The sequence below is a fragment of the Ochotona princeps genome, chromosome Y (assembly GCF_030435755.1).
Source record: "Ochotona princeps isolate mOchPri1 chromosome Y, mOchPri1.hap1, whole genome shotgun sequence".
Lineage (NCBI taxonomy): Eukaryota > Metazoa > Chordata > Mammalia > Lagomorpha > Ochotonidae > Ochotona > Ochotona princeps.
In genome coordinates, this window is record NC_080866.1 from 3990450 (window position 1) to 4010973 (window position 20524).

Below are 20524 nucleotides of genomic sequence, written 5' to 3' on the forward strand. Positions count from 1 at the left end.
ATGGAGTGACACATCTCCTAGTCTTTGCATCCACAAAATAAATGCCCAGATTTCTGCCATCTCTCACTCTCAACTTCAGGCCATGAAGTGGGATGTGTTGCTAATTAATTTTTGCAATCTCTTTCATCTTTCATTTCTGACAAGATATTTTCTTCATTTTCTCTTATTTTCAGAATCACACTAACTGCTCTCCTCTTTGTATTGTCTTTTGGCCCATTTATATTGCAATGATTAAGTTCCATAATTCAAACACTCACAGAGAACTCCATGCACTCAAATATAATAGTAAGAGTAGGGGAAATGCTGGGGTACATGCAGTGGATGTGGGGGACAAAGGTGTGAAGATTTTTTTCTCCATTGCAGGCATGGCTTCAAGCAATTACCTGCTTTATGAGAGGGCCTGGTGGATGTCTATACAACAATCTGAATGCAGCTCTATAATCCTTTGCATGAACACACTGGACCACCCTGACGAAGAATTCGAATCCTTTCAGGCATTATTTGCTACTATGGAGTTGGCTTTATACTCAGTGTGAGTTTGGAGGTTAAGGTCAATGATAACATCTTGCAAAAGGGCCTTTTATTATGCTTACTGCCATGGCTGTTTCCATTGACCTCATGCTAATCAAGGGACTTGCATTTAGGGTTTCATTCTTTCCTTGTTCTTTAGGTTCTCCTTTTCTTTGTGATAAAAGATTTAGTTATAGCATAAGATTTGTACTAGGAACTTGTATTGTTTTTAGGTGAAAGCAATGGCAGAATTACACTTGGATACACCCATTTGACATTGATGTCAAAAATCTGTGTCAGAACTTGAGATTGCTTCTGTAAAATACAGGTGGCAGCTTTCCCGCATTGTCCATGATGATCCTGGAATTGTAGTGGTCTGTTTCATTCCTCTTTGTGCATCACCCATGCAGCTTTCTTGAATTCTGAACTCAGATGAAGCTGGACTCTGGCAAAAGAATTCTATGATGAACATTATAGAATACTAATTAAGCTAACCTAAATTAAATCAAATGTAATCAAACCAAATCAAAACAAACCAAATTAGAGATATACAGAAAGTAAAGCATGGAGAAATTCACCATGATTCTAGACTTGTATAATCAACATCATGAAAATGTCCATATTGGGTCCAGGGTGGTTGTTTAACAAATAAATCCTCAATTTACACATGTCAGGAAACACTATTGCTACCAATTTTAATCCTGATTCCCACCCAGCTTGATGCTTGTGGCCTGAAAAATGCAGGCAAGGATGTCCCAAAACCTTGGGACCCTGCAACTATGATGGAGACCAGGAAGAGGATCCTGGTTCCAGGCTTTGGGTTGGCTCAGCTCTGCCTGTTGTTGCCACTTGGAGAGTGAATCAGCAGAGGGACACTCTTCCTCTCTGTTTCTACTCCTCTCTTTTTATCTGACTGTGCACGAAAATGCATATAAATATTTAAAGAACAGGTCTATATTACTAAAAGTAATGAAGAAATTCAAGATTCCCAATCAAAGTCCAAACAACAATCTTCTCAGAAAAGAAAAGAGATCATGACTAGCCAAGTCTATCCTGAGGAAAAAATAAGCTGAAGTGACCACAATTCCACACAAGACATAGATAGAACAGAGCAGTGCCCTCAAAACAGTCTGGCAATGAGAACATTTTGCTGTTCAACTTAAACAATGTAAAGGTATTTAGAAAAATGTTACTTTTATCTTTTCTATAGGAAACAGTCTTTTGGAAGACAACAGGGTCTTAAAACTGCACAATTTTGTCACAAATAATCTTGAAATACTTCGTTTAAACCAAATCCCTTTGGTGTGTTCTATGTGGACTTATGTTTCAGTGACATACTTTCAAGTAATTTGCATTCCATGTAACTTACCTTGGCCAAAGCTTTTCTTTCATTAACAATCTGTTGACTTTAAAATAAGTTTTACGCTATGTAAGTGTAAGTGTAAGGAAGTGAGAGAGATTATTTTATCTGGTTTATACTGTCCAAAATATTTAATGGTTAGGGTTGCAACAGTCAAACTAGAAGATGTGTTATAACCTTTATTCCAGTTACAAGTTCCTAATAATAATTAGCTAGGCAAAGGCAAGCGAAATAAGCCATAACTGGCACTGCACAGCAGATCTGCACTGCAATGCCTCAATCGATTACAGAATTCTTAGTTCAGTGGTTGAGTGTCTCTGCAAAAAGGGGGTGAAGCTGTGTCAAGGTGTTTGGAGAGACACCCACCAGACCCTGCCAAACTGCTGGCAGCTACCCTAGGTCCTGCCAAACAAGGGAGCTGTTCTCTTCACACCTTTGAAGTGGCTGTGTTATCCAAACCTGCTGCATGGAGCCCAGCAACTGAATCAGCCTATACTATAATTCTACAAAAGAGGGCTATTCTCACTTTAATCTAAGTGTACCTTCCAGTTTTCTTTGTGATTCTCCATCAGTTAACTCCTATTGTTAGATATGAGAAGTCTGTGGGTAAGTGTTTCAATTTATGTGGTGAGGTTGTGCTTGTTGTTGGAATGCATCCAACAAGGTAAAACGGGGGTGAAAGATTCAAGGTTGGAGATGTGTCAAAAAGAGGATACAGGAAGAGGAGGCACAGGGCCTCTCACCCAGCATACATGGTACATAGAGTTTGCAAAGTTTTGAAATATTTATCAATGGTTTCTTGTCACCTTCTAGTCAATCCTCGTCGCATGACCTGTAAAAAAAACACACCAGACAGCAGAAGGTGAGTAGCTCTTAAAACCCATTCACTAAAAGAAAATAATAATAAATCAATAAGTAATAATCCTCTTAAGTCCCTCACAGTTAAGAGAAGAAAGGACACCAAATAATATTAACTGTCTTCTTCCTGTCATGATCTTTCATAATAGCTAACATGATCAGGAACCTTAAACAAGACAAGCCAAATAATCGCTACTTCTTGTGTTGTGTTCACAGTATTTCAGATTTTGTTTGTAAGGTTTGTCACCAACACACACAGTTAAACCTTCCAACAACCCTACGAATCAGTTACTGAAATACACTCATTTAAACGTTGAGGAATGTGAGGTATAGTACTGTTAAGTGTTTGAGATAAGAGTGGGTGTCCACACCTTCATAGGGACTTTATTTAGAGCAGAGATAGTCTCCAATGGCCTGGTGACTAAATCCTGACCTCGCACACTCTGAAGTGCCATGTGGAAGCAAGTTCACTTCCCAGCTGTTCCACTCCCCATCCAGTTCCCTGCTGATGGTGTGGGAAAGCAATGGAAGATGGCCCAAAGCCTTAGGACCATGGCACAACGTGGGAGACCTGGAGGAGGCTCCTCGTTCTGGGCTTCAGATCAGCTAGTCTCTGGCTGTAGCCGTCACTTGGGAATGATCCAGTGGATTGATAATATTTGTCTCTCTTTCCCGCTGGAAATGTTCCTTATGAAGAAACATAAAATCTTATGGGAGAGAGAGAGAGAGAGAACCTCCAAGCCTGAAGACTCCAGGGTTTAATGCTGAGAATGTATCAAGCAGGCAGTAACTTAAACTTCCCTCTGTGTTCACTCATACGGTAAACAGAATTGTACCTTAAACTCATGTCCTCATTCTTGTAGGACAAAACAACCTTCTCTTTCTCTGGGTACTAAGTAGGCAGTCCTTCCAATGTTTGCAATTAATTTTGTTTCCTGTTGTTTCTACAATACAACATAACCTTTGAGTGTCCAATTGATTACAAATACTTCTCCAAAATTTTGGCAGAGTTTGCGTCATGAAGAACTTCCCCAAATTTTCTGGAAAATTCATTCAACATTTTCTGATGAAACAGAAAAGCAAGTCCAAAGAATTCTAAAGGAATATATATCTTATATATTTATTCATACACACACACACATATATGTATATCTTACTGAATTGGGATTCAGGTATAAAAACATGGTAAACTGGTAGCAGTACTATAAAAATATTACTAAATGCACATTAATGAGTATGTAATATCTCAAAAAGAACTTCAGTTACTTGTATGCCAAGTTACAGGTCAAGAAGAATAGCTGTGGAGGCATATCTAACAGTACACCTGGGTTCAAGCCAATTGATACAAGCACCAGCTCATCCAATCCCCAAATCAATTATGCTCAAGATATTGTCATTTCCAGCTTTTATCACCATCTTACTTTTTGAACAATCATCTGATTTCACCTCTTCCTAACCTCATGTATGCCACCAAATTCTCCAGTTGTATTTCATCCTGTCTGTGCTTTCCTATATTTTCCCTTCACGGTCCAAAGGTTGATAAGACATAATTTTTTTTTACACATTTATTTTTTTACAAAGTCAGATATACAGAGAAGAGGAGAGACAGAAAAGATCTTCCATCTGATGTTTCACTCCCCAAGTGAGCTGCAAGGGCTGGTACGCACCGATCCGAAGCCTGGAACCACGAACCTATTCCGGGTCTCTTATGCCGGTGCAGTGTCCCAATGCATTGGGCTGTCCTCGATTGCTTTCTCAGGCCACTAGCAGGGAGCCGGATTGGATGTGAAGCTGCCGGGATTAGAACGGGTGCCCATATGGGATCCCTGGGTGTTCAAGGTGAGAACTTTAGCAACTAGTCCACACCGCTGAGCTCAAGACATACTTTTCTAAAGAAGCCCTACTGGTCCCAGCTAAAGTCCTTGCCTTGAATGCCCCGGGATTCCATATGGGCACCGGTTCTAATCCTGGCAGCTCCAATTTCCATATAGCTCCATGCTTTTGGCATTGGAAAGCAGGAAGGGGACGGCCCAAAGCATAGGGATCCTGCACCATCTTGTGAGACACTAAAGAAGTTACAGGTTGCCGGCTTCAGATCTGTGTGCATCAGCCCGTTGTGGCTCACTTGGGCAGTGAAACATTGGACGGAAAACTTTCCTCTCTGTCTCTACTCCTCTGTGTATATCTCACTATGATAAAACAAATAAACCTTTAAAAAAAAAAAGAAGCCCTACTGACATAATTTTACAAATGTTGTTCTCCAGATTATCTATCTAAATGTCTTCACCTTTTCCAATTTCATTTGTGCAGAGGAAATTGAAAACCATCTGGAGAGAAACAGCCTCAAATGATGTGACCTATCCCCAAATACACTAGAAACACAGACACTGCTTTTCCCTTCAGTATTCAATCACCTCACATAGTTCCCATATTTGCTGATACTTTAAAGAATGCCATGTACCTGAAAACACTTTGCAATCTCAATGGACAACTGGACTGAACAGAGAGTTTAAAAAAACATGTTACTTTCTCATTAAAGGAAAGTCCAGCGGGCCTTTACATAATAAAATCAGTACGAAGGAATCATCAGGAACAGCAAATTTACTAAGCACAACTGGCTCAAAGAAGGGCCAGAAAGCAGTGTTCCATCCTAAGGAACCAAACAGCTCAGGACAGCACTCTACACAAAAACTTGGTAAGAAAATAATTTCAGGAGTTGTCTCTCTAGGCCCACTAGGAAGCCAAAGGAGGGTGAGGCTTGATGAGGATGGTCAAGCTGTGAGGGATTCAATTGCATGCTTGGGTCACACTCAACACAAAACAAAATAGAGCCTCTAGAAACATGATTACATTTTAGGCTCTTTGGGGATGCTCTAAAAAAAATAAATAATTGGGATCAGGTTACTTAGCCTATATGCAAAACCTTTACAGGGGGAAGTCAGTTGTCCTAGGAGTGAAGACACCAGCTAATATGCCTGTTTCCCATGACAGAGTGCCTGGGTTTCAGAACTGACCATATCTCTAACTCTAGCAAATTGTTGATATACAAGTTAGTAACACTTGGTGAGGAGATAACTGATTGAGGTCTTACAACCCTCTGGGAAAACTGAATAAAGCTTTCTGATCTGAGACTGATTTGGGTGCTATCCAGGTTACTCAAGGAGTGAACCTCCCCACCTCTCTCTGCCTTCTGTATGCTTTGATTCTCTGAGCTGCTGTGTCAATCTCTAGATGTGTCTTTCTTTGCCGTTTAAATAAACAGATATTCAAACTTCAGGGGAAATGTATTAAAACCAGAGACTTAATGAAAAACAAATGTCCATGCAGTTTTTCCTTCTCTTGAAAGCCCTTTATTTTATTTGAAACATTAAACCCAAAAGAACTGATAACTTCACTGACTTAGTCTCTCCATCTCAGAACTCAGAAGAAAGCATGAGAATGAAGAATTTCAGATGTACAACTTGAAAGGAAGAAAGGGTCAGACATACAAAGAGTTCAGTGAGACTGAGGATGATAACTACCTGTGTAAGTGACCGTTGGCACATCCACAAAGAAAAATCCCATAATCTGAATTGAAATTCCACTTGTAATTTGGTCTTACATCATTATGTCTTCTGGTAACTTGGGGTGCAAGACTGAGGCTGAGTGATGTGAGCACTTGGTTGCCTCTGATGCTCTCTATAGCTAACAATGTTTGGTATATGTTCCTCATCCCTTCCACTCTCATCTCCAGATTGTGAGAAGTGTCAGATGTGCTTCCTGAAGAGCTGTGCTGCTCATGGACCCTCCCCATGTTTCTAAAGGACAATTCAGTGGATAAGGGACATCCTAGTCATGCTCTCCTCAGTGTGCCCACTGGACTTCGAATTGGCCCATCGAGCATTCCGGAGGCTGGGGTTGGAGTATTTAATGAAGCATCTGATCTGCCTTTGAGCTGCACTTTGGTCCTTTTGAGGGCAAGATCACAGAAGTGGAAGAGGAAGCCGACAGTGGTTACAGCTGGCAGGTAAGAAGCACATCCCTTTCCAGTCTGATGGCTTTTCACCTGCCTAGCATGAGACTGGATCATGTGTCCTTCTACATATTATGGCATGAGTTGAGCCAACATGATCAACCAGGCTGTAAAGATTAGCATAGGGCTCAGCGTCGTGGCCTTGTGGCTAAAGTCCTCACTTTGAACCTGCTGGGATCAAAACTGGGCACTCTTTCTAATCCCAGCAGTTCCACTTCCCATCCAGCTCCTTGCTTGTGGCCTAGGATAGCAGTTGAGGATGGCCCAATGCCTTGGCACTCTGCACCTGCATGGGAGACCCCAAAGAGTTGGGGGAGTGCCCCATCAGATGGTATGCCTTCCTTTCTCTCTCTCTCTCTCCTCCTCTGTGTACATCTGCCTTAGTAACAAAAATAAATAATTCCAAAAAATAAATAAATATTAGCATAGAGAAGATCACTGGGCTTTAAAAACAAAGCAGTGGCAACCTCCTCTATGGGCTTCTTCTGTAGAGAAATAAAACAGAATAAATGTGTGCCAACACTATGAAAAGTCTCAACTGTGTTGGACTCATGTAATGTCACAGAACATGAGGATAGAGGTGTTAATAATTCTATTGAACTGCCCCATTGCAGAAACATATTACCTATTTTTCTGAAACTCAGATAGCCAAGGGCAGGAACAGCTATGAGTAGGTGGATGGAAAGGATACTTCTTTGGTCAACTGGATGAGGTAAGAGCCATGGCATGTTACAACTACAGAGGATATTTCTCTCCAAGACAAGATCACTTTCCTTTCTCCTCTACTTTACTCAGTGACTTTTATATTACATGTCCTCTTTCATGTTTAGTCTAATGAACTGTGAATCTCATTACCAGTTTCTAAAAGCACATTTTATATAAATACTATTTCCTTTCTCATAACATAAATCACTGTGCTTAACAAACAGAGCACAAAGATGGGCCTTGAGGAATCTAGATCAACTGGGGCCATTAGACTCACTCTTTCCCTAATTAACATTGATTAAGCCCTTCCTGTGTCAAAAATTTCTTAAATACATGGAGATTCCATGAAATTGGTGCCTGGCAGTAATGTTTCTTAGTCTTTTCACAATTATACACTGGCAGAGTAACTTCAGACAAAGGTTTTCAATTGATGAGACAGTGAAAGACAAAAAAAAAAAAAAAAAAAGAGGAAACAACCGGGTTCTGGGGACAGTCATTGTCATGCAGTGGGCAAAGGCAGTGACTGTGAAGCCTGCATCCCAAGTACTGGTTGCTCTACTGCCAAACCAGTGGCTTCCCCATGCATCCAGGGAAGTTTCACAGAATGTCCCCAATCTTTGACCTCTGTGCCCACGTGGAAGACCTGGTTGAAGCTCCTGTCTGCCCTCCACTGTGTCCTTTCTGTGTCCCCACTCCACCCGTTCTCCTGGCATCTCTGTCTTTTGCCCCTTGTCCTCTTTGCTTCTCTGCCTCTCAAATAAAAATAAAATGCTAATCTTTATCAACTAAACAAAACAATACCAAACCTGGGATGTGGATGAGAGAAGGAAGCTGCATCTGAACAAGGGTTTCTGTGAGCAGTTCTGTGAGAGGATAAGAAACAATGAAGACTCCACTACATTTCTGGATCTGAATCTTGGATTCCCAAGATCCGGGAGAAAGATCCAAGAGAAAGGACTCCAAAGGATTGCCTTTGGGAAAGCTGAGTTGTGGAGCATGTGTGGAAAGCTAGATGTAAGAAGTGTGTCCACTCATCCAATTCTGTAGCAGAAAACGGAATGAAATTTGCAGTTTAGGGAAACTCTGTGTGCTTCATGGCAGTCAACGTGGGAGTAAGGTGGGCTTGGGTTTTGAGGATGACTAGTGAGAAAGGAAGGAAGAAAGCATGCGTATCACAATGAACACTGTATCTACAACTTGTACCTGGGAGTTCACTGATCTCATGAGAGAGGTATATGTTTGCAGGGAGAGCTCTTGCAGAATTGGGATTCAAGCAGGGTGGAGGCTATTACAGAACACATGAGATTTAAACCTGACAGAGCATGCAGACTCAGTATTTATCTCCACCCTAAGTATGTGAACTGTGTCCGGAATGATGAGGAGCAGAATTTGGTGGCCTTCCAGTACCACAGGCAGATATTTTACCGCACCGGCCAGGTCATCAAACCAGGCTGTGACGTGCTAATATGGTATGGGGATGAGTATGGCCAGAAGCTGTGTATCAAGGGAAGCAATGAGAAGAAAAAGAAGGGAAGAAAAAGGAAGAGCTCACAACAATGAGAGGTAAGTAGCACTGTTGTGTTGAAATACGCAAAGGAGTCCCCTTGGGAATATTTGTGATTCAACTCTAAGGAGTCAAATGTAATGTAAGGGCTGCCAAAGTTCAATTTAAATGTGATTTTCATTTAGCAAAAGCAAAGACTTACCTATCAAAGGACAGGAACAGTTATAGAGATACTCAAGCACAGAGACAGAGATAGAGAGAAAGGAGAGATCACCACCTACTGTTTTATTCCCCAAAAGCTGCACTAGGGCATAGTATGGCATCCTATGGCTCAAGTCCTCACCTTGGACATGCTGGGATTCCATATGGACACCAGTTCATGCCCTACTGCTCCACCTCACTTGCAGAATCCTGCTTGTGGTCTGGCAAAGCATTTGAGGATGGCTTCAAGCCTTGGAATCCTACACCCACATAGGGGACCCTGGAAGAAGTTCCTGGCTCAAGACTTTGAATGGACACATCTCTGGTTATTGTGGCCACTGGGGAGTGAATCAAAAGACAGAAGATTTCCTCTCTGTCTCTACAAAAATCATGTAACTGCATACTATATATATATAAATATATAATATAATATTTATTAAACTGATAAGAACAGATACTACACTTGTTCTTAGCCAAAAGGTACAGCCTCTATGGAAAACAGTATGGAGAACATTCAAACAACTCAAATTCAACATACCGTATGACCCAGCTATAGCACTCCTCGGAATATATCCAGAACACTTGTTTTATGAGAAACCAACATGCACTCCCATGTTCATAGCAGCACAATCAGTAATTGCAAAAACATGGAAGCAGCCAAAATGCCCATCAGCAGAGGATTGGATAAGAAAGCCATGGCTCATCTACTCCATGGAATACTACTCAGCTATTAAAAAAAAAACAAACGCAGTTCTTTGTGACCAAATGGGCCAAACTGGAAACCATAATGCTACGGGAAATGAGCCAATCCCAAAAGGTTAAATACCATATGTTTGCCTTAATTTAAGATGACACGATGTTAGGTATAACATGTTATGTTATGAATGTTATAGGTTGTGTATAAACTAAAATGGAAATGTCAATGAGATGGTCACAGAAGGTGGCTGGGAACTCGCATTTACTTTTAACATATTGGTTACTCATTACTGTGTCAATTAATTCCATATGATGTAAATTTTTGCTGATGGTATGTTGGAGCTTTTAATTGATTGGGATGATACTCTGCTGGCTCTGTCTTCAGACCAGAGAGGGTATACCTAAGAAGCCGTTGAACTTGACTGGACAATAAGATGATGGACTCTACCTTTGGTATATGCTTGCAATGGGGGAATCTCAAGTGAACTTGAGTTGTGGTTATGCAACAAGGTGGAAGAACCCACCATGGGGGGAGGGTTTGGCAGGGGAGGGGAGAATCCAAGTACATATGAAACTGTGTTACATAATACAATGTAATTAATGAATTAAAAATAATAAATAAATATATATATAATATTTATATAGATATACATATACATATATAAATACAATTAGATTTAATGATGGACCTGCCGAGACTATCTCTGGCTTGAGCCATTAGTCTGGAATGCATCTAGGTCTCCCACGTATTTCAGCACTTGAACCATCTTGTGCTCTTTCCCCGGGTACATTAACACACAGGAGATTGGACATGCAGCAGCCAGAGCTACATCTAATGCTTCTACGGCATACTAGTGTCATAGTCAGTGACTTAAACCAGTGTAACCTAATACTGCACATTTTTTATGTCTTTGACTCCTGGGAACAATTGATACCAGTTTCATCTAGTTCTTTTATTTGTCAAATACTGGGTGCACAAAAATATCCCACAACACCCCTTTAGGAGAGGGCCCAAGACTAAAAAACAAGTTCTTGGTCACTTTGCAGCTCTTCTACTAAGGGAGTTCCTTCTGGATCATGAACAGTTTATTTTACATTTTCTCCATGCTCCCTCCCCCACAACCCCCTCTCAAAAACGCATATGTTTCTATTTAGTCTTTGTTTCAATGGGATGTTGTCATGTGAATTCTGTGCTTAAGACTGTCCATGGAAATGGAGATTTGCTGAATAATACAATTGAGCGAAATATGAGTATGAGCACAGCCAAGTGTTTCAGATTAGGTCTGGTTTTCATGTCTGTTTGCTTCTCTAAAAAGACGTTTCTATTCACTTGAAAAGCTACAAAGAGAGAAGAGAGAAATCCATTATCTGCTGGCTCACTTCCCAAATAGCCCCAACAACCAGGGCTGGGCCAGACTTAGGTCAGGGCCAAAGAATTTCTTTCAGGTTTCCCACATAGTGGCATCCACAAACTAAGGCCATAGTCTGCTGTTTTTCTCAGGGGAGTTGCTCAGAAGCAGCATAGCTACGAGTCCAGCAATCATATATACAGGCTGGCAGCACTGCAGTCTGAAGCTTAACGTACCTCACCACCACGCTGTTTTCCCCCATCTAGATTTTCCTGATGAAAAAAGACTCTTGTGGAGATTTGGGTCATCACACTGAGGTTGATAGAGTCTTATGTGTAAACCTATCAGAGGGCAGTGGGTATCTGAAATTGGGGTCAGAGAGCTAGTCAGTCAATGGAGGGAAGTATCTTTGAAGTGGGAAGTTCCAATGCACGGAAAATAGGCAAACACTGAGATCGGTCAATACAGTGAGGCATGGAAGCTGAGGATAGTCTTTCACATGATTTGTGTGACAGGGAGGAAAAGCAATCCTTGGCGTAGGCATGAGGCAGTGGTAGTTAGGTTGTCTCAGACTCAGGAATGGGCATTACTGTCCCTTGCCTTGCCAGAGCAGTAACACAAAACATCAAGTTGCACTTATTTTGGGTTGATAAACACAGATCTACTCGTAGGTGCTCATCTTAAACAAAATGTGTCTTCCAAATGTGTGGATCTCCTGTTGTGTGACTTCTTCCTTCATAGAGCTCTTTCTGTTCATAAAGAATGTCAAGAAGGAAATTCTACCCTGAGTGATCAGAGTCCTATTCAACACAAAAAGATAGCCTCAAGTAACTTTTCAGACAAAGTGCCAGGGATCCAAGTGAAGGCTGTGGGGGAACAGAGAAGTACAGGGAAACATGAATGAAGAGGACATCCTCAACGGATGTGGTAGAGGTCCCTGAGGTCTAAGCTATGAAGGAAGTCTAAGAGTGAAACTACAGAATGGTAGTTGTGTTGCATTGGACTGGTTCATATGTGAAAAGGTCGGCTGATACAGACATTTAGGATTTCTGAAGCTGTCATGGAAAATCAAAAAATAGAAGTTGATTGACGTACCACACAGGATCACTTGGTGGATGCCAACTGCTGCTAGTACATGAGGAACAAACAGTCGGACAGACTTACCCCAAGTGAAAGCAGGTAGCCAGGCTGCTTGCCTGTATCTGTGCTAACCTCAAACCATCTTATTTTAGAAGCCACAATGTAGTCAGAGATCCATCCTGGTCACCTATGCTCGCTTGTCTTCTTCAGTCACAAGTCCTTCATTTGACATGCCATCCTTAGTTACTGCTCTTGGGACTTCTCAGAAACATCTGCAAACAGCTCCTGTAACCAGTGAACGACTCTCAAGGGGATGAGCACCATCTGATCCACATAGATGCCATGATACAGTTAAGGATGGGAGGTCCACAAAAATTCCAAACCCATTTCAAAAACAAAAAAGCAGAGGGAGAAATAAGGGCCATTCTTTTTTTCTTCCAGCCTCCACCCAAAAGTCAGTGGAGTCCTTGAGTGAGAGTGAGAAAAAGAGGACGAACCCAAAAGAGGCTAGGCAGTGAATGCAGAGCAAGCATTCAAATCTTCTGTAAGAGGCAGCATTCTCAAACAGAGTAGGGGCTGAGTATGGCAACTGTTTGTAAGGCATCAGTGATGTGTCACAGATTATTATCTGTCACCATAGTTTGCAAACTGGGAAGAAACCCAATGAGTGCAAATAATGTAGGCAAGGCTTCACACAAAAATTACACCTCACCAGGTACCGAAAGACTCACAAGGGAGAAGTTCTCAATTTGAAGGGAGTGTGGGAGGGTTTTCACACACAAGTTACATTTCACCACACACCAGAGGACACAGAGGGTAGAAGCCATATGTTTGCAGGGAGTGTGGTTGAGACTACACTCATCAGCTTACTAGAGAACACATGTGGGAAAAAGCAGCATGTTTGTGGAGAAGGAGAGTAAAAGAGAGATAAAATCGTCTTACAGTCAACACAAGCCAGCAGCCTTTAGTTCAGAAAGGTCTTGAGCTATTGGAGTCACCTTTCCACTTTCATGATGAGAAATGGGTTAGAGAAACAGAGGAGTGTTGCTGAGATTTTGGGGGAATGTTGACTTGTCACCCTTAGATACATCTTTCACCAAACTGTTTTGTTCATGCTAATGAATGTTGTCTGCATACACACCTGAAGACCAAGTTACATGCCACCTCTGCTACTACTGTTTAGGCCAGAGGTTCTAGATCAGGTTTCCTTAAGACTTCATGGAGCTGTAAACCTGTAGTTCTGTTGGGTATATGAAAGGCAGATCTGTTCACGAACTGTGGGAGAAAAAACTGTTGTTAAATACACATTGGGGTTTAGGAGAAGAATCTTATCTCCAGTGAAGCATGATGACCTCTCTTTGACTATGGCTCTGATATTGTTGCAAGAAATGCCATCTTCTGGTTCCTCTGCCTGCTGTTTCCAGGCTCTATACCCTCAGTGTTGAAGACCAACAGATGTATGGTGCACTTACATGTAGGTGTTTGCATGACTATGTGAGTGTCATGAAAATGTGCACCTGTGTGCGTGTCAGGGAATTGTAATGACATATGTATGCATGTGCCTGTGATCATGAGTAACACATATTCATGTGTGTGCCTCTCCTATATGCTAATTATAGGAGAAGCCGATGCCCCTGAGACTGCAAGGACCTGAATAACATTTGTTGGCTGGGTGTGTCTGAGGGTAGAGAACTCCTATTGTGTCTGATGGGGCTGGGGAGAAACAGTGAGAATAGTTCCAAAGTTTCAGGGCCTGACCAGTCGTGGGTAGACACACTGCAATTAAAAATCCATCTACACAGATGCTACACCCAATACAGGGACACCTGTGGCTCCCAGGAGGGGCTGCACAGAACTACAGATTAGTTGGTACTAGTTCCAGATCTAGGGGGAGAATATCTCAGGTCGCACAAGGGCTCGGGAAGCAGTACTCATTTGGCTACCCAGAGATGCTTTGGACACATATTTCATGGCAGTTTTTCAATGGTTAGGGTGAGAAAGTACTTTTGACTTCTGCTGAGACTTGATTTGGGGCATGATACATGATCTAATTCTGAAAGGGTTCCATATGCTGATGAGAAGAGTGTGTAGTTTGTAGATATTAGGTCAAATATTATGCAAACTGTCTGTGAAGCCCATCTGCTGGGTAGCATGATTTGACTTAAATTTATGTTTATTGACTTTCTGTCTGGATGATTCATTCTGTGTTATACTGAAGGAACTCTGATACGGAGTGTGATGTCTCAACGATTTTTTGTCACCAATATTTATTTGAAATGGATCAGAGGTAGAGCAGCCAGGACTCCAACCCATGCTCATGCAGAATGTGGGCAACACAGGTAATGGCTTAAAGTATAGGTTAAGTTACAGGTAGTGGCCACAGTGCTAACCCCTCCACCAGTGTCTTAACCACTAGAGCAACTGTTATTCATCTGGTTCTCATTGATCCTTTGAAGTTCAGTTTAAATATTTCATGAGGGAACTTTTTCTTAAATTGATGAGGTTTGGACCTTGCCTCTGGACCCATCTAGCCATCCATTCACACTTTCATCAAAGTTTGGCTTTTTCCTTTGTAGCATTTAATACAATCATATGTAATAGCAGTGTCATCTGTAGGATTCAGTGTTCTATGTAATAGGGAATATTTCTCTTGGCAATCACCACATTATCATGGATCCAGGACATTTTTTTTTTGTATGTTGTTCTTCAATATTCTCTTCTCATGCAGTTCCTTTAATACACACATTCATCTTACTAGCTATTTTCAAAGGGCTACATAGGTGGGGAATTGTAGAGTTTTTGAATCTTGGTGTGGGTGACAGAGGCTGATGGCCAAAGAAGATTAGGGTTAAGTTATTTGGGAAGCAAAAAGTGAGTGAGGTGGAAATTCTCCAAACAGTCTTGTAATGAGGCTGCCCCCCACCTCCCATTACTACAATGTTCTATCTCCACCCTAAAGTAAGTCATAGGACAATCATGTATTCATTGATGGAATTATTTCACTAGGCAATTCATTCTATTAGGTAAACATCAGCTCACAAACCCAGTACCAGAATGATTTTGCAGAATGAGAATGCTGAGGAGAACTGTCACATTTTAATTGCATGAGGCTTCAGCGTGGAGATGACTGTGTTCTCCCAAGGCACGTCACTGAGTACCAGGAACATCCTCCAACGTGGACAAGAACTACACATGCTCCTTTCAGTCTCTGCAAAGGAGATTCCCTCTGCATAGGCCAACACTATTTCTTTTTGTTACTTATTTCCCTTCTTTTCCTTGGCTTCCATTTCCATGCAGCTTCTTTACCTGCACTTGCTCCTCCTTCTAAATAGCCCTGATGCTCATCTCTGTAGGGGCAATGAAACCAGTGAGTTGCCATGGGGGCAAAGCGCATGTTGCGATTGAACTGTCAGTCTTTTTTTTTTTTTTTTGTATGCTGTCTGATCCTGAAATCACTGGAATAACTAACACCGTTAGCCTTTAAAAAATAGTGAGTAACTAGGAATAAATCATCTCTCCTGGTCTGGGACAATGATACCCTCAGAACTCAAATTTCAGAACTCAGAACACAAGACTCAGATTTCAGAACTCAGAATTCAGAACTCAAAACTCAGAACTCAGAATTCAGAAGTCAGAATTACAAACTCGAGCTCTGAACTAAGAACTCAGAACTAGAATTCAGAAATCAGAACTCTGAACTCAGAATTCAGACATTAGAATTCAGCATTCAGATTTCAGAGCTCAGAACTCAGAACTCACACTTTATCTCAGAATGCAGAACTCAGATTTCAGTACTCAGAACTCAGAATTCAGAAGTTATTATTCAGAACACAGAACTTGATTTCAGAACACGGAGTTCAGAACTCAGATCTCAGAACTCAGAATTCTGAACTAAAAACTCAGAAATCAGAACCTAGAACTAGCATCACAGAACTCAGACATCCAAACTCAGATATCCAAACTCAGAATCCAGTACTCAGAACTCAGAATTCAGAACGCAATTGAAAACTTTGAACTCAGACCTCAGAACGCAGTACTCATGCTTCAGAACTCAGAATTCAGAACTCGGCACTCATAAAACGGAATTCACAACTCGAAATTCAAATCTCATAATTCTGACCTCAGAACTCAGAACTCAGAGTTCAGAACTCCGAATTCAGAACTCAGCATGAGCACTCAGTATTCAGAAGTCGCAATTCAGCACACAGAATTTACAACTTAGAAATCAGAACACAGAATTCAGTGTTCAGGATTCAGAATTCAGCACACAGAACTCAAACTCGCGGGCTCCGCTGGTTGTGAGCCCCCACTCCAGTTCCGGGCGGCTAGAGCATATGGGCCCAGGGCCACCTGGCTCCCTCCCAGAAGCGGCGGTGGAGGTGGTGGTGGCAGAGGCTCTCTCTCGGACCCCTCCTCCTCGCCCTGCTCGGCATCTGGGCGCCGTGCATGGAGACGAGGCCCGCTGCCTGTCGCTGAACCCCACCGCCCACCGGGACCGCTGGGGCTAGGGTGGCCTTGGGATCCGTCGCGGCCCGTGGGCCGGTTCGCCCTCGCGAATCGCCGTGGCACAACCGTCCCGCCCCAGGAAGTGGACGTCCTGAGCGCCATGGCTCACTCCCCGGTGAAGTCGGGCCTGCCTGGCATGCAGAATCTGAAAGCAGACCCAGAGGAGCTTTTCACAAAACTGGAGAAAATTGGGAAGGGCACTTTCGGTGAGGTGTTCAAGGGCTTTAACAATCGGACTCAGAAAGTAGTTGCCATAAAAATCATTGATCTGGAAGAAGCAGAAGATGAGATAGAGGACATCCAGCAAGAGATCATTGTGCTGAGTCAGTGCGACAGTCCTTACGTAACCAAGTACTACGGATCTTATCTGAAGGACACCAAGCTGTGGATTATCATGGAGTACTTCGGCGGAGGCTCGGCCCTGGACCTGTTAGAGCCTGGTCCATTGGACGAGACTCAGATTGCCACTATCCTAAGGGAGATCCTGAAAGGGCTCGACTACCTGCACTCAGAGAAGAAGATCCACAGAGACATCAAAGCGGCCAACGTCCTGCTGTCTGAACACGGGGCTGTGAAACTGGCTAATTTTGGATTGGCGAGCCAGCTGACAGACACCCAGATCAAAAAGAACACCTTTGTGCACACCCCCTTCTGGATGGCGCCTGAGGTGATCAAGCAGTCAGCCTATGACTCAAAGGCAGACATCTGGTCCCTGGGCATCACCGCCATAGAGCTGGCCAATGAGGAGCCCCCTCACTCAGAGCTGCACCCCATGAAAGTCTTCTTCCTCATCCCAAAGAACAACCCGCCCACGCTGGAGGGCAACTACAGCAAGCCGCTCAAGGAGCTCGTGGAGGCCTGTCTCAACAAGGAGTCCAGCTTCAGACCCACTGCTAAGGAGCTGCTGAAGCACAAGTTTATACTCCGCAATGCCAAGAAGACGTCCTACCTGACCGAGCTCATAGACAGGTACGAGAGGTGCAAGGTTGAGCGGAGCCATGAGGACTCCAGCTCTGAAGAGACAGATGCGGAAACAGACAGCCAGGCCGCTGGAGGTAGTGACTCGGGGGAGTGGATCTTCACCATCCGAGAGAAGGACCCCAAGAATCTGGAGAATAGGGCTCTTCCACCAGGTGATCTGGAAAGAAATAAGTTGACAGACATCCCAAAGAGGCCTTTCTCCCAGTGTTTATCTACAATAATCTCTCCTCTGTTTGCAGAGTTGAAAGAGAAGAGCCAGGCATGTGGCGGGAGCACGGGTTCCATTGAGGAGGCATGTGGAGCCATATACCTGGCAGAGGAGGCCTGCCCTGGGATCTCCGACACCATGGTGGCCCAGCTGGTGCAGTGGCTGCAGAGATACTCTCTGAGTGGTGGAGGAACCTCATCCCACTGAAACGCCGTGGCATTATGGGTTTGGGCTTTTTCTTTCTTCTTCATCCTCCTTTCTCAAAGTCAAGGAGAGCCTCTGCTGGCTGCTGAGCAGGTGCGCCGCTGAGGAGCCATCCTCACAGCCGCCGGTGCCATGGCCCTCACTGTGCCATGGCCAGATGAAGTCTCTTGGATAGATGGGGTGGGAGGGCCAGCTCCTGCAAGCGATCGTTTTATTATTCCTGTGTTACTTTTCACCATAGTGCACATAATCAAGGAAAGTGTCTTTAAACACACACACACACACACACACACACACACACACACCTGAAAGGGTATATTTGGGATTATGATAAGGCAACTACAGACATGAAACCTCAGGTATCCTGCTTTAAGTTGACAGCTCCCCTGGGAGACGGAGAATCGCTCTGGCGGGTCGGTGTACAGATCTGTATATAGAGTCATTTTTACAGAACCCCTTTGGGCGTGCATAAGGAGTCACTGTGCATACACTGGCCAAGTGCTTCTGTAGATAATGTCGGTGGAGTAAATATTTGACAGGCCATAACTTGAGTTTATTGCCTTGCCTTTATTACATGTAAATTTTGAATTCTGTGAGCAGTGATTTGGGTTTTATTTTGTGCTTGCAGAGTTTGCCATGAATAATAACACCCCTTGTAGGGAACACTTCTCTTTGTACCTCAGCACAGGCCCACGTCCCCTTGGTACACTTAGATGTTGATTTCCCGTCTCACGGATGGTACTATGATTTCTTAGTGTTTTAAATCAAAACCTATGTTGTCTCATGGAGCTTTAGATTATTATTATTTCACCTTTCCCTGGACGGTGCACTCTCATCTAACACTCGTTTGGAGTTAGGCTGTTGCTGGCCTGTGCCAGATGTGCTGTTTTTTCCAGTACAATTTTCTGCTGCACCTTGCAGTAGAATGTGCATATCATTTCTGCCACCTAAAATGTCTGAATGTTTACACAAATAAATTTTATAACACTGAAAAAAAATGAACTGTCAGTTGTAAGTTCCCTTCCTCTTGGCTAACAGCTGTGCAGTGAACAATCTCACAAATTTGGTAGAATTGGAGCCAGACAATTTGTGTATAAGGCATATTGTGAAAGCAAAGATATTTCTTTCTCCCAAAGACAATCTGGTTTTGGAAGGCCCGCCAATTGCTGTACCAGCATGCTGGCTCATGGAGAGCAGTCAAGGCATATTCTCTTTTCTTTACTGTGGAAGAATCTTTCTTTTTAAAAAAACAAAGCCAGGCCCAGCACGGTAGCCTAGAGTCCTCACTTGCACAGGCCAGGATCCCATATGGGTGCTGGCTCTAATCCCAGTGGTCCACTTTGCTTCCCATCCATCACCCTGTGTGGCCTGGGAAGCAGTTGAGCATGGCCTAAGCCTTGTGACCCTGCATGCACATGGGAGACCTAGAAGAAGCTCCTGGCTCCTGGTTTCAGATCGGCTCTGCTCTGAGCATTGTGGTCACTTTGAGACTGAATCATTGAACAGAAGATCTCAGTCTTTCCTCCTCTCTGTTTACCTGCCTTTTCTTTTTCTTTTTTTTTTTTTTAATTTTTAAATTGGCATTTTAATTTTAGACTTTCTTGTGAATTTTTTTGAAACTATTTATTATTTTTACTTCATTAATTACATTGTATTATGTGACACAGTTACATAGGTACTTGGTTTCTCCCCACCCCTCCCCCGCCAAACCCTCCCACCATGGTGGATTCCTCCACCTTGTTGCATAACCACAGCTCAAGTTCAGTTGAGATTCCCCCATTGCAAGCGTATACCAAAATAGAGTCCAGCATCTTATTGTCCAGTCAAGTTCAACGACTTCTTAGGTATACCCTATCTGGTCTGAAGACAGAGCCAGCAGAGTATCATCCCGATCAATTAAAAGCTCCAACATACCATCAGCAAAAATTTACATCATTATGGAATTAATTGACATAGTAATGAGTAACCAATATGTTAAAAGTAAATGTGAGTTCCCAGCCACCTTCTGTGACCACTTCATTGACATTTCAATTTTAGTTTATACACAACCTATAACATTCAAAACATAACATGTTATACATAAGATCATACCATCTTAAATTAAGGCAAACATGTGGTATTTAACCTTTTGGGATTGGCTCATTTCCCTTAGCATTATGGTTTCCAGTTTGGCCCATTTGGCCACAAAGAACTGCATTTTGTTGTTTTTAATAGCTGAGTAGTATTCCATGGAGTAGATGAACCATAGCTTTCTTATCCAATCGTCTGTTGATGGGCATTTTGGCTGCTTCCATGTTTTTGCAATTACTGATTGTGCTGCTATGAACATGGGAGTGCATGTTGGTTTCTC

General features: G+C 42.7%; 1 protein-coding gene, 1 non-coding gene and 1 pseudogene across 2 annotated transcripts; 2 read left to right on the top strand and 1 right to left on the bottom strand.

Moving 5' to 3' along the window:
- LOC131478694 (histone-lysine N-methyltransferase PRDM7-like) overlaps positions 1 to 12099 on the top strand; it is a 63962-nt pseudogene extending 51863 nt beyond the window's left edge.
- Positions 9456 to 9643, bottom strand: LOC131478801 (U2 spliceosomal RNA). Its single transcript, XR_009244613.1, has one exon. It is a non-coding gene; the product is annotated as a U2 spliceosomal RNA (small nuclear RNA).
- A 4753-nt stretch (positions 12100 to 16852) lies between the features above and the next one.
- Positions 16853 to 19172, top strand: LOC131478744 (serine/threonine-protein kinase 24-like). The gene has a single exon (XM_058659316.1). The coding sequence runs from the start codon at positions 16882 to 16884 to the stop codon at positions 18175 to 18177; it is 1296 nt and encodes a 431-aa protein (XP_058515299.1). The 5' UTR covers positions 16853 to 16881; the 3' UTR covers positions 18178 to 19172.
- Positions 19173 to 20524: the final 1352 nt, after the last annotated feature.

Excerpts from the sequence above, each read along its gene's own strand:
- LOC131478744 (XM_058659316.1), top strand. The coding sequence starts at position 16,882 with ATGGCTCACTCCCCGGTGAAGTCGGGCCTGCCTGGCATGCAGAATCTG.